General features: G+C 49.3%; 2 protein-coding genes across 3 annotated transcripts in view; both read left to right on the plus strand.

Annotated features, from left to right (window-relative positions):
- The first annotated feature begins 748 nt into the window (after positions 1-748).
- On the plus strand, positions 749-10,603 carry LOC129710602 (vitronectin-like). The gene is given in 9 exon segments (XM_055657728.1): positions 749-873; positions 1,502-1,618; positions 3,725-4,264; positions 5,098-5,237; positions 5,745-5,901; positions 7,594-7,746; positions 9,272-9,505; positions 10,369-10,427; positions 10,429-10,603. Coding segments are annotated over 9 exon segments (1,611 nt in total). The 5' UTR covers positions 749-812; the 3' UTR covers positions 10,579-10,603.
- A 1,781-nt stretch (positions 10,604-12,384) lies between these two features.
- LOC129710603 (vitronectin-like) overlaps positions 12,385-14,484 on the plus strand; it is a 34,569-nt gene continuing 32,469 nt past the window's right edge. Inside the window, exon 1 of one of the 2 annotated variants that reach the window (XM_055657730.1) lies at positions 12,385-12,585. In XM_055657730.1, coding sequence (XP_055513705.1) covers positions 12,480-12,585 — 106 coding nt within the window. In that variant the 5' untranslated portion in view covers positions 12,385-12,479. The remainder of the gene's footprint in view (positions 12,586-14,484) is intronic. The other variant, XM_055657729.1, reaches the window with a different exon arrangement.

Consider the following 14,484-nt stretch of genomic DNA (forward strand, 5'->3'; position numbering starts at 1 on the left):
GGGGGAGGGAGGGGGAGGGGAGGGGGGGGGGGGGGGGGGGGGGGGGGGGGGGGGGGGGGGGGGGGGGGGGGGGGGGGGGGGGGGGGGGGGAGGGAGGCCGAGGGGGGGGGGGGGGGGGGGGAGGGAGGGACCAAGGGGGGGGGGGGAGGGGGGCCGAGAGGGGGGAGGGGGGTGTAGGGAGGAGAGGAGGGGGAAGAAGGGAGGGATGAGAGTGAGGGGATGGGGGTGTAGGGGAAGGGAGGGGGGGAAGGGGGAGGGGGGGGGAGGGAGGGTGGGGGGAGGGGGGGAAGGGGGAAGGAAGAGAGAGGGGGGAAGAGATGGGTGGTGAGGGAGCACAGCATTGTGGGAACTGAAGTGATCTGTCACCACCTCAGGGGAGTGTGGTGCTTAGGGAAATGACCAACGTATTTCTGGCTGATTTTAAGATCCGCCCCAGAAGATAAATAGTGCAGAGTAATTGAAGGTTAAAAGTCTTGGAACCCCGTGTTTATTCAAGCACAACACAAGATGTCCCAAACATTCACTGCACTGTCCTGTGGAGTTGGGGCATGAGCCATTGACCCAGAATGCCAGTAGGACACCTCGAAGGGAGAAGCAAATTATGTCTGCAAAGTGGGTCAATGAGAAAAAAGCTTATTTTCTAAATCTTCAGAATTTTCGTGATTTACGCAACATTAAAAAATCGATGGGCTGCTGCCTTTTGCTGAACGTCACAGCAGGTCAACAGAATAGTTCAAACAAATGTCGCAACAACACAAACACAAGCAGGTTAAATCCTGAAACCCCATTCCAGAGTCCAGCAGAGTTCGGCAATGGAGCTACTGATGATCTTTCTCTCCTTCTCGGCCCTTGGTGCCGTAGTGGCAGACGAAGGTAACTTGGACTCTTCCTCCAGCTTATCGCCTGGTCTCTGCGGGCAATTGGTGACCTGTTCAGGTATCCAGTGACAACGACGGCCTACTTTAGTCAGACCGGTTCTCCCCTGATGGGAAGCCTACTTTCCTCAAGTGTTGAACTTCGGAAAGAGCGAACAACAATGTGACTGAGGATTGGCAGGAATATCTGTAAAGAGACAATATGAGATCTTCAAGGAGATGCTAGATACATTCCTACAAGAGGGAAGAGTAAGGGAATGGCTATAGTTCCTGAGATCACCTTCAGTGGTCGCAGAGCAGAGAGTGCTGGCGGTGGGGTAGTATGGAATGCTAAACGGTGGGCAGTCAGGCTCCCTCCCTCTCTGCCTTTCATTCTCTCTGACTCTCTTCCTCAATCTGTCTGTCTGTTTCTATCTCTTCCTCCTTGCCTCTCTCTTTATCTGTTTCTCCCTCTCCGTCTCTCTTGCTCCTGACATGGGGCGCCGCGCTGTGGGAGGAACGGTGATGGAGCACCAGGCTGTGGGAGGGAGATGAAGGATCACTGTATGGTGGAGGGGAGATCTGAAGCTGTTGACATGATGACTGTTGAACATGGGTTGGTGAGTGTCCTGTGTTGTGTTCTGCAGAATCCTGTGCCGGCCGGTGCGATGTGGGCTTCCAGCCGATGGTGAAATGCCAGTGTGATGCCGTCTGTGCCTTCTACGGCAGTTGCTGCAGGGACTACCACACCGTCTGTGTGAAAAGTAAACTGCTTCCAAACACACACCTCAATTAAACTGCGCACACATCGTCACGCACATTAACGCACGTTACACTCTCTGACACAGTCTCACACATCAACTCACACACATTGTAACACACTGCCATATACACAGACATCTACACACAAAAACTGTACACAGCTTTGCAAAGCACATTGACACTGACAGTGCCCTCCGTAATGTTTGGGACAAAGACGCATCATTTATTTATTTCCCTCTGTACTCCACAATTTGACATTTGTAATAGAAAAAATCACATGTGGTTAAAGTGCACATTGTCAGATTTTATTAAGGGCATTTTTATACATTTTGGTTTCACCATGTAGAAATGACAGCTGTATTTATACATAGTTCCCTCATTTCAGAGCACCATAATGTTTGGGACAAATGGCTTCACAGGTGTTTGTAATTGCTCAGGTGTGTTTAATTGCCTCTTTAATGCAGGTATAAGTGAGCTCTCAGCACCTAGTCTTTGCTCCAGTTTTTCCATCACCTTTGGAAACTTTTATTGCTGTTTGTCAACATGAGGACCAAAGTTGTGCCAATGAAAGTCAAAGAAGCCTTTATGAGACTGAGAAACAATAATGAAACTGTTGGAGACATCAGCTAAACCTTAGGCGTACCAAAATCAACTGTTTCATTGTTAAGAAGAAAGAGAGCACTAGTGAGCTTACTATTCACAAAGGGACTGATAGGCCAAGCTGATGACAAAAGAAAAAAAACCCAAACATCTGTCCAACAGATCAGAAACACTCTTCAGGAGTCAGGTGTGGATTTATCAATGACCATTGTCCACAGAAGACTTGATGAACAGAAATACAGAGGCTACACTGCAAGATGCGAACCACTGGTTAGTCGCAAAAATAGGATGTCCGGGTTACAGTTTGCCAAGAAGTACTTAAAAGAGCAACCACAGATCTGGAAAAAAGGGATTGTGGACAGATGAGATGAAGATTAACTTACATTAGAGTGATGGCAAGAGCAAAGTATGGAGGAGAGAAGGAACTGCCCAAGATCCAAAGCATACCCCCTCATCTGTGAAACACAGTGGTGGTGGTGTTACTGCCTGGGCATATATGGCTGCTGAAGGGACTGGCTCACTTATTTTCATTGATGATACAACTGCTAATGGTAGTAGCACAATGAATTCTGAAGTGTATAGACACATCCTATCTGCTCAAGTTCAAACAAATGCCTCAAAACTCATTGGCCGGCGGTTCATTCCACAGCAAGACAATGATCTCAAACATACTGCTAAAGCAACAAAGGAGTTTTTCAAAGCTAAAAAATGGTCAATTCTTGAATGGGAAAGTCAATCACCTGATCTGAACCCACTGAGCATACCTTTTATATATTGAAGAGAAAACTGAAGGGGACTAGCCCCCAAAACATGCATTAGCTAAAGATGGCTGCAATACAGGCCTGGCAGAGCATCACCGGAGGAGACACCCAGCAACTGGTGATGTCCATGAATCACAGACTTCAAGTAGTCATTGCATGCAAAGGACATGCAACAAAATACTAAACATGACTACTTTCATTTACATGACATTGTTGTGTCATATAAATGAAATACAATTTAACCACATGTGATTTTTTTCTATTACAAATCTCAAATTATGGAGTACAGAGGCAAATAAATAAATGACGCATAGATGCTCACACAGATATGATTAAATCCTGTCACGAATCTTCTCCAATAATTTCCCCTCCACAAGTATAGGCTCACTGGCCATCTTAAACAGCATTGGCTATTATCCGGACATCCAGCAGCTCACCTTATCTATTGTGGTTACAAGTATCACTCAAGGTCCCAGCAATCTCCTCCTTTGCCTTCCTCAGTAATCTGGGATAGATTCCATCTAGCCCTGGGGATTTATCCACCTTTCAAGAAGCACAACATCTCCTGCTCCCCAATATCGACAAAGCCTAGAATATCGGCATACCCCTCTCTGATCTCACACTCATCCATGTCCTTCCCCTTGTCAATACCAATGCATGCATGGTGGTACAGTGTAGAGGGAGCTTCACTCTGTGAGGAATGATAGGTTTGCTAGAGTTGATAACAATCTTTTGTTCCATTGTCAGCACGTGGAGATGTCTTTGCCATTCCTGAGGAAGATGTTTATGATTTTGACACGCATGACTCCGACTTCCAGACTAACGGCACGTATGAAGAGTATCCAGATATGAATCCTAGACTGCAACCAGATGTGGAACAGGAGCCCACCCATGAACCAGAGCCCACCTATGAACAGGAACCCACTCAGGAGTGGAGCCCAGAACTGGTGCCCATTCATGAACAGGAGCCCACTCAGGAGTGGAGCCCAGTACTGGTGCCCATTCAGGAACAGGAGCCCACTCAGGAGTGGAGCCCAGTACTGGTGCCCATTCAGGAACAGGAGCCCACTCAGGAGTGGAGCCCAGTACTGGTGCCCATTCAGGAACAGGAGCCCACTCAGGAGTGGAGCCCAGTACTGGTGCCCATTCAGGAACAGGAGCCCACTCAGGAGTGGAGCCCAGAACTGGTGCCTATCCACGATCTTGTGCATGGTAACCTGTGTCTCACTGATAAGCCTTTTGATGCATTCACCGACCTCAAGAATGGATCGATCTTTGCTTTCCAGGGTAAGCTGTGTGCCCCGGCAGGGCAAGACCATTCAGACCCTTGGGCTGATTCCCACCATGCACAGAACATAGTACAGTACAGCACAGGAGCAGACCCTTCAGCAAACAATGTCTGTGCCAAACATGATGCCAGGATAAATCTCTGCCTGCACCTGATCCATATCCCTCCATTCTCTATATATCCATATAGATCCATATAATATCCTATATATTATCTGAAAACCTCTGGAACCCCATTATGTATCTGCATCCACCACCACCACCTTCCAGATGCCCACCTCCCTCTGTATAAATAAACTAGACCCACACATCTCTCAAACTTTGCCCCTCTCACCTTGAAGCTATGCTCTCTAGTATTTATTGTTCTAATCCTGGGGAAAATGTCCCACCCCCCTCACTCCACCCACCTCGGCAGAAGAGAACCTCTTTTACTCTGAAGTTTATATGTCAAAGACAATACAGTCAAATGTTGTCCCAACCCACTGCCATGTCTTTGGCTCCCACCATTTCTTACAGGCATCCAGAGAGCCAGTGACACTCATTCCCGGAGAGGGGAAGGCAGTCGGGTTGAACACTGCCCACCCCCGTCTAGCTGCATCTGGAGGTTGAGGCTGTTTTTCTGTAAATCAAGCGGGCTTGGGGTGAACTCCAACATCACCTCCCCCAGATGGTGCAGGAGATGGCGGGGGAGCTCACTAGGAATGAAGTGTGGGACAGAGACTAACCTTTACCCAGTGTAGAGGGAGCTTCCGTCTAGGCCTGACCCTGGGCGTGTGTGATGGGACGGTGCAGACGGAGCTTCACTCTGACCCATTCTCTTCCTCTCTCCCCAGGACAATATTTTTATGAACTGGATAAGAAAGGTGTTGTTGCTGGATATCCCAAGCAGATTCTGGATGTGTGGGGCGTGCAGGGCCCCATCGATGCTGCCTTCACTCGAATAAACTGCGTGGGACTGACCTATCTGTTCAAGGTCTGCTGAATGAGGGACTGATGGGGCCGGACTGGTTGTTGTTGTTTCTGTGTTTGAGCTGCAGTTGCTACTTCATGTTGCATTTATTGAGCTCCACAGTGAACTATGGGAGGAGTTGGTAAAGTAGATAAACAAGGATAAGGCTGAGGGTCAACTATTGGTCACCCCACCCAGACTGAGGGATCTGTTAGGGCAGTGCATGTTGGGTGATGTCTGCTGGGATGGTGTCTGCTAGGACGGTGTCTGCAGGGACGGCAGTGAGTGATGTGTTGGGATATTGTGCATTGGGATGGTGTGTTCGTATGATGTGTATTGAGGCGTGTGTGTTGGGGCGGTGATGAGGGAGTTGTGAGCGATCACAGAACTGCTTTGCCCCACCTGAGGGGAGGAGCGTCGATCGTCTCTGGATTTTGCTCTTTACCTCGAAGGTATGTTGACGTGGTGCGTGTTGTGGTGGTGCGTGTGGGGACAGCAGTGCCTCTGTGGAACCTCTTGCTCCTCCCACAGGGCATGATGTACTGGCGTTTCAACGATGGGATAATGGAGGAAGGCTTTCCCAGGCCAATCAAGGATGGCTTCCCAGGAATTCCGACCCAGCTCGATGCAGCCCTGGCCATTCCTGCATCCGGCATCCATGGGAAGGAGCAAGTGTATTTCTTCAAGGGTAAGACGGGGATTCTGCGCATCAGTTCAATGAGCTATCTAATCGCAAATGTAACAGAATTCGGCTCCAGTCAGCTTTGCCTGAGAGAAATATATAAAACTAGACTAAGTGGGATCCGTTGGGTCCCAGCATCACACAGGAGGGCTGGTCCCCCAATGCAAAATTCCACCTCTCCACCAATTCCAATATTGGTGGGCAGTAGGGGGGGGGGGATTTCTGGAGCGCTAGTATGGGTGTTGTGGGCTGAATGGACTGGTTTCCAGAGGGCCAGTATGGCCATTGTGGGCCGAATGGATTCTTGGGCTGGCGGCTCAGTCACTCAAGCCTGTTGTGCTGGCAGCTCACTCATAGCTGGTGGGCTGGCAGTTGAATCACGGCTATTCCTTGAAATTCCATTTCAAGCAGGGTGCAAGGCCACCAAATTCAAGTGCAGTTTCATACCATTTCAAGCAGGGTGCTTGTCCACTAAAGACAGTGAGTCGTGATATCTCCCTCCTCCATCTTGCAGAGACTGAGCCACGCCCACACTTCTGCGTTTTATTGTCCCTCCCCTCCTCCCACCAGAAGGGGCGTGGCTTTCATGGAATGATTGACAGGAGAGAGAATCTCAACATTTTTGAAACACTAATAACTCTTTTATTTTTCATCGATGGGAAAAATTGTCGGCACCTGATGAGCGGAGGGGGACTCTGAGTTAGATGGCCAAAAATCACAGCCATACGTGGTAGCGCTTTTTTCTAAATTCAATATAAAGCGCCAACAGGAAGTGGTCAAGATTAGACTTTTAATGATATAGTAGGCAAGGCAACTTTAATTAGGCAAGGCAACTAGGCAACACGGCTTTCGCATTTCCAAACCAAAGGCAACACAGCTTTAGCATTTCCAAACCAAAACCAACACAGCTTTAGCATTTCCAAACCAAAAGCATCACAGCTTTAGCATTTCCAAACTATATTTTCTAACCAAATTAAGGGCACTGACAGGTCAGTAAACCACTCAGTTGAGTAGACATGTGTTCAGTGTTATTCACAGCTCAGACTGAAAGACGTGACCCTCTCGCTCCCCCATTTTGCAGAGACGGACTGAGGCACTCAACACATCTGGGTTTTATAGTCCCTCCGGAAGGGGTGTGGTCTTCAGGAGAGAGAATCTTAACATTTTTTAAACACTAATACCTCTTTAATTTTGCATTGATGGGGATAATCCTCTTGTCCTGCGTAGCAGAGGGGAGTCTGAGTAAGATGGCCAAAAATCACAGCCGTAAGTGGCAGCGTCTTTTCTAAAAACAATATACAGAACAACAGAAAGTGAAACAAGATCAGACTTTTAGTAATATAAGATTATGAGAGGCATAGAGAGTCAGAACCATTTACCAAAGATGGAAATATCAAAGACTAGAGGGCACAGTAACTTGAGAGAGGCAAAGTTTAAGGAAGATGTACAGGACAGGTTTTTCTTAACATTGAGAGTGGTGGGTTTCTGTAACTTGCTGCTAGTGGTGGTTGAGGCAGATACGATAGTGGTGCTTGGAGACTTTTAGATAGGCACATCGATATGCAGGTAATGGAGGAATATACATCATGTGTCGGCGGTGGAAACTCCTTTACTTCGACATCATGTTTGGCATGGGCACGGTGGGCTGAAGGGCCCGTTCCTCTGCTGTACTGTTCTATGTTCTATCTTCCTCCACAGGCAAACATTACTGGCAGTATGTCTTTGAATATCAGCCCACACAGGCAGAATGTGCAGCGATACCCATGTCCATCCCCTTCCAGAGGTACGCCTACCTGATGGCTGACAACTGGGACGATTTCTTCTCAGATCTCTTTGGATCCATCTCAAGTGGTAAACCTCTGCAACTGTTTGTTCTGCTCCTTGTGTTCTAGCATTGCCTCTTGAGAATTCTCTCACATCTCTCCTTATGTGTTATTCTTGGCCCATTTTACTTTCAGCTTCAGTAAAACACAATGTGCTGGAAGAACTCAGCAGGTCAGGCAGCATTTGTGGTGGGAGTGGATAGGTGCTGTTTCAGGTTGGGACCCTCCTTCAGACTGATAGGTGGTGTTTTGGGCCCTTCTTCAAACTCAGTATTCTTACCTACTGCTTTTTCAGGCCCGCTTTTTCATTTTTTTAATTTGCTGCAATTTCCTTCGATCCCTTTCTTTTACCTGGGATAAGTAAGGCACACATTTCCCATCCATTATGTTTTCTCACAAAACACAAAGTGTTGGGAGTAACTCAACAGGTCAGGCAGACTCTCTGGAGGACATGGTCCCGAGAAGCGTTTGTTGAGGGCGTGGATCTGGCATTGAATAAAGTGCAGTTGGGGTCGGTAAGTGAGTGAGTGAGATATAACCTAACTTCAGATAGCCCTTGCTTTCTCTCTCCATCCCCTCCCCCTTCCCAGTTCTCCCACCCATCTTTCTGTTTCTGCCTACATTCTATCCTTGTCCCGCCCCTTCCCCTGCCATCCGTCTGAAGAAGGGTCTCGACCCGAAGCATCACCCATTCCTTCTCTCCAGAGATGCTGCCTCACCCGCTGAGTTACTCCAGCATTTTGTGTCTACCTCTGGAAGACATGGATTGGTGATGTTTCAGGTTGGGATTCCACAAATATTGCCTGACCCACTGAGTTACTCCAGCACTTTGAGTTTTATGCAAGTTTCGAACAGCTTCATTTTTCTGCACCGCTGCATAATCTCTTCAAGATATGTCTAAGAAGTCCTCCTCTCTCCGACATGACTTCTGTGAGACCCTCCCTCACTACTCCTCTGTGATATCTGCTGCTCTACGGCTCTTAGACAGAAGGGAACTGACCCAAACAGCGCAGGAGGCCGAGGGGTAATCTTATAGAGGTGTATAAAATCTTGACCAACTTGTTTAGGGTGAATACAGAGTGTATTACCTAGCGTGGGGAAATCAAGAACTAGACGACATAAGTTAAAGGTGGGAAGGGAAAGATTTATGAGGTACCTGAGGCAATTTTTTTCACACAATGGATGGTGGGTATATGGAACGAGATGCTGGAGGAGGTAGTGAGGAAGATACAATAACATAATTTCAAAGGCACTTGGACAGGTACATGGATAGGAAAGGTTTAGAAAGATATGGGCCAAAAACAGGCAGGACCACCATCACAAATGGCTCAACTTGGGCAGCAAGGGTGAGTTGGGCTGAAGGACCTGTTTCCACGCTCTTTGAAAAGGCGTCTATCCCTGACTTCCAGAGATACTGGCTGACCTGCTGATTCCACCAGCACTGTGTTTAATTCCATCATCGCTATTGTTGCATTGATTCAAACATTGACGCCCACACTCTGCTTGTCGACCTGGGTCAGTCTCACTGATGTTGTCCCTGCCTCTTCTTGCAGACGGCACCTCTGGCCCGTTCTCCATCAGTCAACACTGGCGCGGGATCCCTTGTAAAGTGGACTCGGCAATGATCGGCAAACTTTTCATGGTGCGCAAGCGGGAAGGGCGCGGCCGGAGGAGAGGACGGAAACACTGGAGACGACAGCACAAGCGTTGGCACAGGAAGCACTCGTCCAGCGAGGAGGATGCCTTCACCCTCGTGCCCAGCCAGAGCGTCTACTTCTTTGTCAGAGGTGAGCAGCGCAGTCCCTACCCCACCCTAGGGACACTCGTCGCCACGTTATCCCTGGCTAGGAGAGGCGTCTTCGTCCAACAACGCCACCCTTCCAAGCCCCCATGTTATGTGTTAGCACGAGGCACAGCTGGATTTTGAACCAGATGTTGATGTGCAGACTGCATGTGGTCACTGGTTTAAAGTTCATTGGAACTAGAGCCACCTGGTCAAGGCTTATTGGACCTGGGGTCAATAGGTTAGATTTCACTTGATCTGGGACCACCTGGACAAAGTTCTGGATCTTCTAGATGAGGAATCATCAGATCAGTGACAATGAACCACCACAGTCACTTGTCGCCAGTTCACTCTGTAAATAAAACCAGAGGGTGCTGGAATTATTCAGCCGTTCGGTAACCTCAATGAAAGGAGATACTGAGGCAACATTTTGCGTTGCTCAGGGACTTAGACCTGAAGCATTCACTCTGCCTCTCTCCCCAGACGCTGCACAATCTGCTGGGTGTTTCTCTCTTCATATCTCACATTTGTAGAATCTGTGGGATTTGGCTTGCTGAAGGCCATTTTCCATTGACTCCCCCCCGGTCCTTTGGCCCAAACCCTGAGATGCCACGGCTATTCCTGGCATCCAAAGTGCTTGCGATTCACAGGATAAAGGGATCAGGGTCCTTTTGGACTTCCTTGGGAGATGCTCATTCGTGGGATGTGGGTGGAGCACTGAGTGTTGGGAGAGTGTTGCTGGACCTGGACCTCTGTAGTGGAGACTGGGAACCAGGGTCCAGAGTCACGCAGAGAGGTGTGGGTCATAACGCAGTCTCTATCATGTGGCCCAAACAGAGAACAAAGCTCTTCACTCTCTAATTTCAGATAAATATTACCGCGTTGACCTTGACACCAAACGAGTGGCCTTTGCTTGGCCTCGATATCCCCGATCCATCAACAAGTACTGGTTCAAGTGTGAGAACGAGTGAAAGGAAGCCAGCTCTGGACAGGACCATCACTGGCAGAGATGGGCTGCCCGCCGCCAATCCCCGATCCTTCGTGCAGGAGGACCACACCACGGGGCACATAGAATGAGGAAATAAAACCAAAATAAGCTGCCTCTCTGGTGTTTGTTGTCTTGAATTAGTCTCCCTACCATGGCATCACATAGAGTGGTAAAGAAGGTGTATGGTAATGCTAACCTTCATCAGCATTGAGTAGAATTACCAGAATGATGCCAGGGTTAGAGGTTGGACAAACTTGGATTGTTTTCTCTGGAGCATTGGAGACTGATGCGAGACTTGATGGAAGTTTATAAAATTACTAGGCCAATAGACCAATTGCAGGTGGAAGGAAGGGGGTGGGTGGAGGGGAGCAGGGAGGGCAGGAGGGAGATGGGGTAGGGGAGAAAGGGGAAGAGTCTGGAGGGAGGGGGAGAGAGGGTGAAGAGTGGGGAGGGAGGGGGAGATGGGGTAGGGGAGAGAGGGGGGGAGGGGGGATGATGTGTGGGGGTAGGAGAGAGATGATGAAGAGTGTGGCGGTAGGGGGGAAGAGTGGGGGGAAGAGTGGGAGAAGGGGGGGGGGAGAGAGGGAAGAAGGAGGGGGGGGAGAGGGAAGAGGAGGGTGGGGGATGAAAGGGATGGGGGGGGGTGAGGGGGAGGGGGAGGAGAGGGGGAGGGGAGGGGAAGAGAGGTGGGGGGGGGGCGGAAGGAGGGGAGGAGGGGAGATGGGTTAGAGGGGTGAGGGAGGGGAGAGGGAAGGGGCGGGGGGGGAGAAAGGGAAGGGGGAACGGGAGGAGGAGGGATGGGGAGGGGGGGGACGTGTGGGGGAGGGAGGGGATTAGGGAGATTGGGTAGAGGAGGGAGGGGGAAGAGTGGAGGAGAAGGGGGGGGGGGGGAGAGAGAGGGTGGGGTGGGATGAGGAGGGAAGGAGGAGGGGGAAGAAGGGTGAGGAGGGGAGATGGAGGGGAAGGAGAGAGGGGTGGGGGACAGGAGGATAAAGGGATGGGGGAGGGGGAGTGGTGGTGGGGGGTATGGGGAGGGAGAGGAGGAAGGGTGGGGAGGGGGAGGGAGAGAAGAGGGGGAGGGAGGGGTGGGGGAGAGAGAGGGGAAGAGTGGGGAGAGGGAGAGTGGGAGGGGCAGGGGGGGTGAGAAGTGGAAGAGTGGGGAGGGAGGTAGGGGGAGAGGGGTAGGGGGAGTGGTGGAAGAGGGACAGAAGGGTAGGGGAAGGGGGGGGGGGGAGAGGGGGGAGAGGGAGATGGGGTAGGGGAGGGAGGGGGGGGAAGAGTGTGGAGGGTGGGGGGTGAGAGGGGGAATAGTGGGGAGGGGGGGGGGGGTAGGGACAGTCCATCTGTTCCCCATTTCCTATCACCCCCAATCCTCTTTCTCTATTCCCACACACATGATGACGCGATTCGACACAGGCTGCGGGGGTGGGAGGGGCTGGGGCTGGGGCTGGTGCAAAGGCATATGTAAATTGAACCATTTCGATTGGAGTTCTGTGAGCATTGGGCATTGTGACATCACACGATGGAACGTTCACCAACATTCTATGGGTGAGAGCTGTTTTTTTTTCATGCTGCAAACGTGTGACCCGCTGAGTTGCTCCTGCACTTTGTGTGCACAAGGTTTCAGCATCTACAGTTCCCTGTGACATCAAATTGCAAGGACAGCAAGATTTATGTAATGTCGACCTTCATTGCAAAGGGTTTGGAGAAGCATTGGTCTCATTTGAGGAAGCATTGGTCTCATTTGAGGGATTGCAGAGAAGAACTCTGGGATTAGAGACTAGCCAGCGCAAGCTATAGAACGGGAATTCTGACTTTGAAAAGACATTTGGCAGATACATAGATAGGAAGGATTTAGAGCATTATGGGCAGGCAAATAGGACAATCACAGAATGCCAACTTGGACAGCAGGGAAAAAGGTTTCCATGCTGTATAGCTCTATGACTGTATTAAAGAAGAATTGAGCAGGTTGGGACAAAACTCATCAAGAATGAGAGGTTATCGTGTGGAAACGTTAGGGGTGGAGCGAATGCTTCCCCATGCTCAGGGAGCCGGAAGTAGAGGTCATGAACGAAGGTCACTGGTGTCAGTTGGAGGTGAGGACTTCCCTCCCTCAGAGAGACCACTCGAGTTCCCCTCTTATAACACATAAGTGGGTCAACGAGAAGAAAGCTTATTTTCTAAATCTTCATAATTTTCGTGAGCTAAGCTACCTCCTATACTGTCTCTACACCTACGACTGTAGTCCGGCCCACAACAACAACCGCATCGTCAAATTTGCTGACGACACTACTGTAGTCGGACTTATTTCAAAGGGAGACGAGGCAGCCTACAGAGAGGAAGTCCTGAAGTTGACAACCTGGTGCTCAGAAAACAATCTGGCTCTGAACACCAGGAAAACAAAAGAGCTCATTGTCGACTTCAGGAGGCACAGCACCGACTTAGTCCCCCTACATATCAACGGCGAGTGTGTGGAGAGGGTCAACACCTTCCGGTTTCTCGGCGTCCTTATCGCTGCTGATATCTCCTGGACAGACAACATGACAGCGGTCATCAAGAAGGCTCAGCAGCGGCTGCACTTCCTGAGGGTTCTCAGGAAGCACAACCTGGACTCTAACCTGCTGCTGACCTTCTACCGCTCGTCCATCGAGAGCCTGCTCACATACTGCATTAGAGCATGGTACGGCAGCTGCACCATGGCAGACAGGGAGAGGCTTCAGAGGGTAACTAGGACAGCACAGAAGATCATTGGTTGCCCTCTCCCCTCCCTGATGGATATTTACACCTCCCGCTGCCTTAGCAGGGCAAAGAATATCATTAAGGACAGCTCCCATCCTGCGTTTGGACTGTTCGAACGTCTGGAAGGCGCTATAGGTGCATCAAATCTAGGACAAATAGACTCAGGAATAGTTGTTTTCCGAAAATCATAACTACTCTTAATTCACACATGCACTGACTTCACAGCCCAACACCCGGACTTCCATCTATTCTATCCACGTACTGAAATTTGGAACTAATGTGTATTGTAACTGTAATTTTTAATATTTTTTAAAAACATTTTTAAATATGTAATATAATCTTTAAACATCTGCCTAAGAATACTACCTATTCATCCTTCACCATTTTGCCTTCATAGATATGTATATAGCGCCGCAGAATTGTGCACCTATCCCCCCCCTCCCTTTTGTTTTTGTTTTCTGTTTCTTGTTTTTTGTACTAAATTATATGTATGCACTGAGTACGAGCTGCTTTTAATCTCATTGTACATATATAGTGACAATAAATGGCATATCTATATCTATTTACACAACATAAAAAATCGATGGGCTGCTGCCTTTTGCTGAACGTCACAGCAGGTCAACAGAATAGTTCAAACAAATGTCCCCCAACAACACAAATACAAGCAGGGTAAATCATGAAAAACCATTCCAGAGTCTGGCAGAGCTCAGCAATGGAGCTACTGATGGTCTTTCTCTCCTTCTCGGCCCTTGATGCCGTAGTGGCAGACAAAGGTAACTCGAACTCTTCCTCCAGTTTGTCGCCTGGTCTCTGCGAGCAATTGATGACCTGTTCAGGTATCCAGTGACAACGACGGCCTACTTAAGTCAGACCGGTTCTCCCCTGATGGGAAGCCTACTTTCCTCAAGTGTTGAACTTAGGGAAGAGCGAACAACAATGTGACTGAGGATTGGTAGGAATATCTGTAAAGAGACAATATGAGATCTTCAAGGACATGTTACATTCCTACAAGAGGGAAGAATAAGGGAATGTCTATAGTTCCTGGGATCACCTTCAGTGGTCGCAGGGCAGAGAGTGCTGGCGGTGGGGTAGCATGGAATGCTAAACTGTGGGCACTCAGGCTCTCTCCTCTCTGCCTTTCATTCTCTCTGACTCTCTCTTCCTCAATCTGTCTGTCTGTTTCTATCACTTCATCCTTGCCTCTCTCTTTATTTGTTTCTCCCTCTCCGTCTCTCTTGCTCCTGACACTGGAGCGC

Source organism: Leucoraja erinacea, chromosome 28, assembly GCF_028641065.1.
Source record: "Leucoraja erinacea ecotype New England chromosome 28, Leri_hhj_1, whole genome shotgun sequence".
NCBI lineage: Eukaryota > Metazoa > Chordata > Chondrichthyes > Rajiformes > Rajidae > Leucoraja > Leucoraja erinaceus.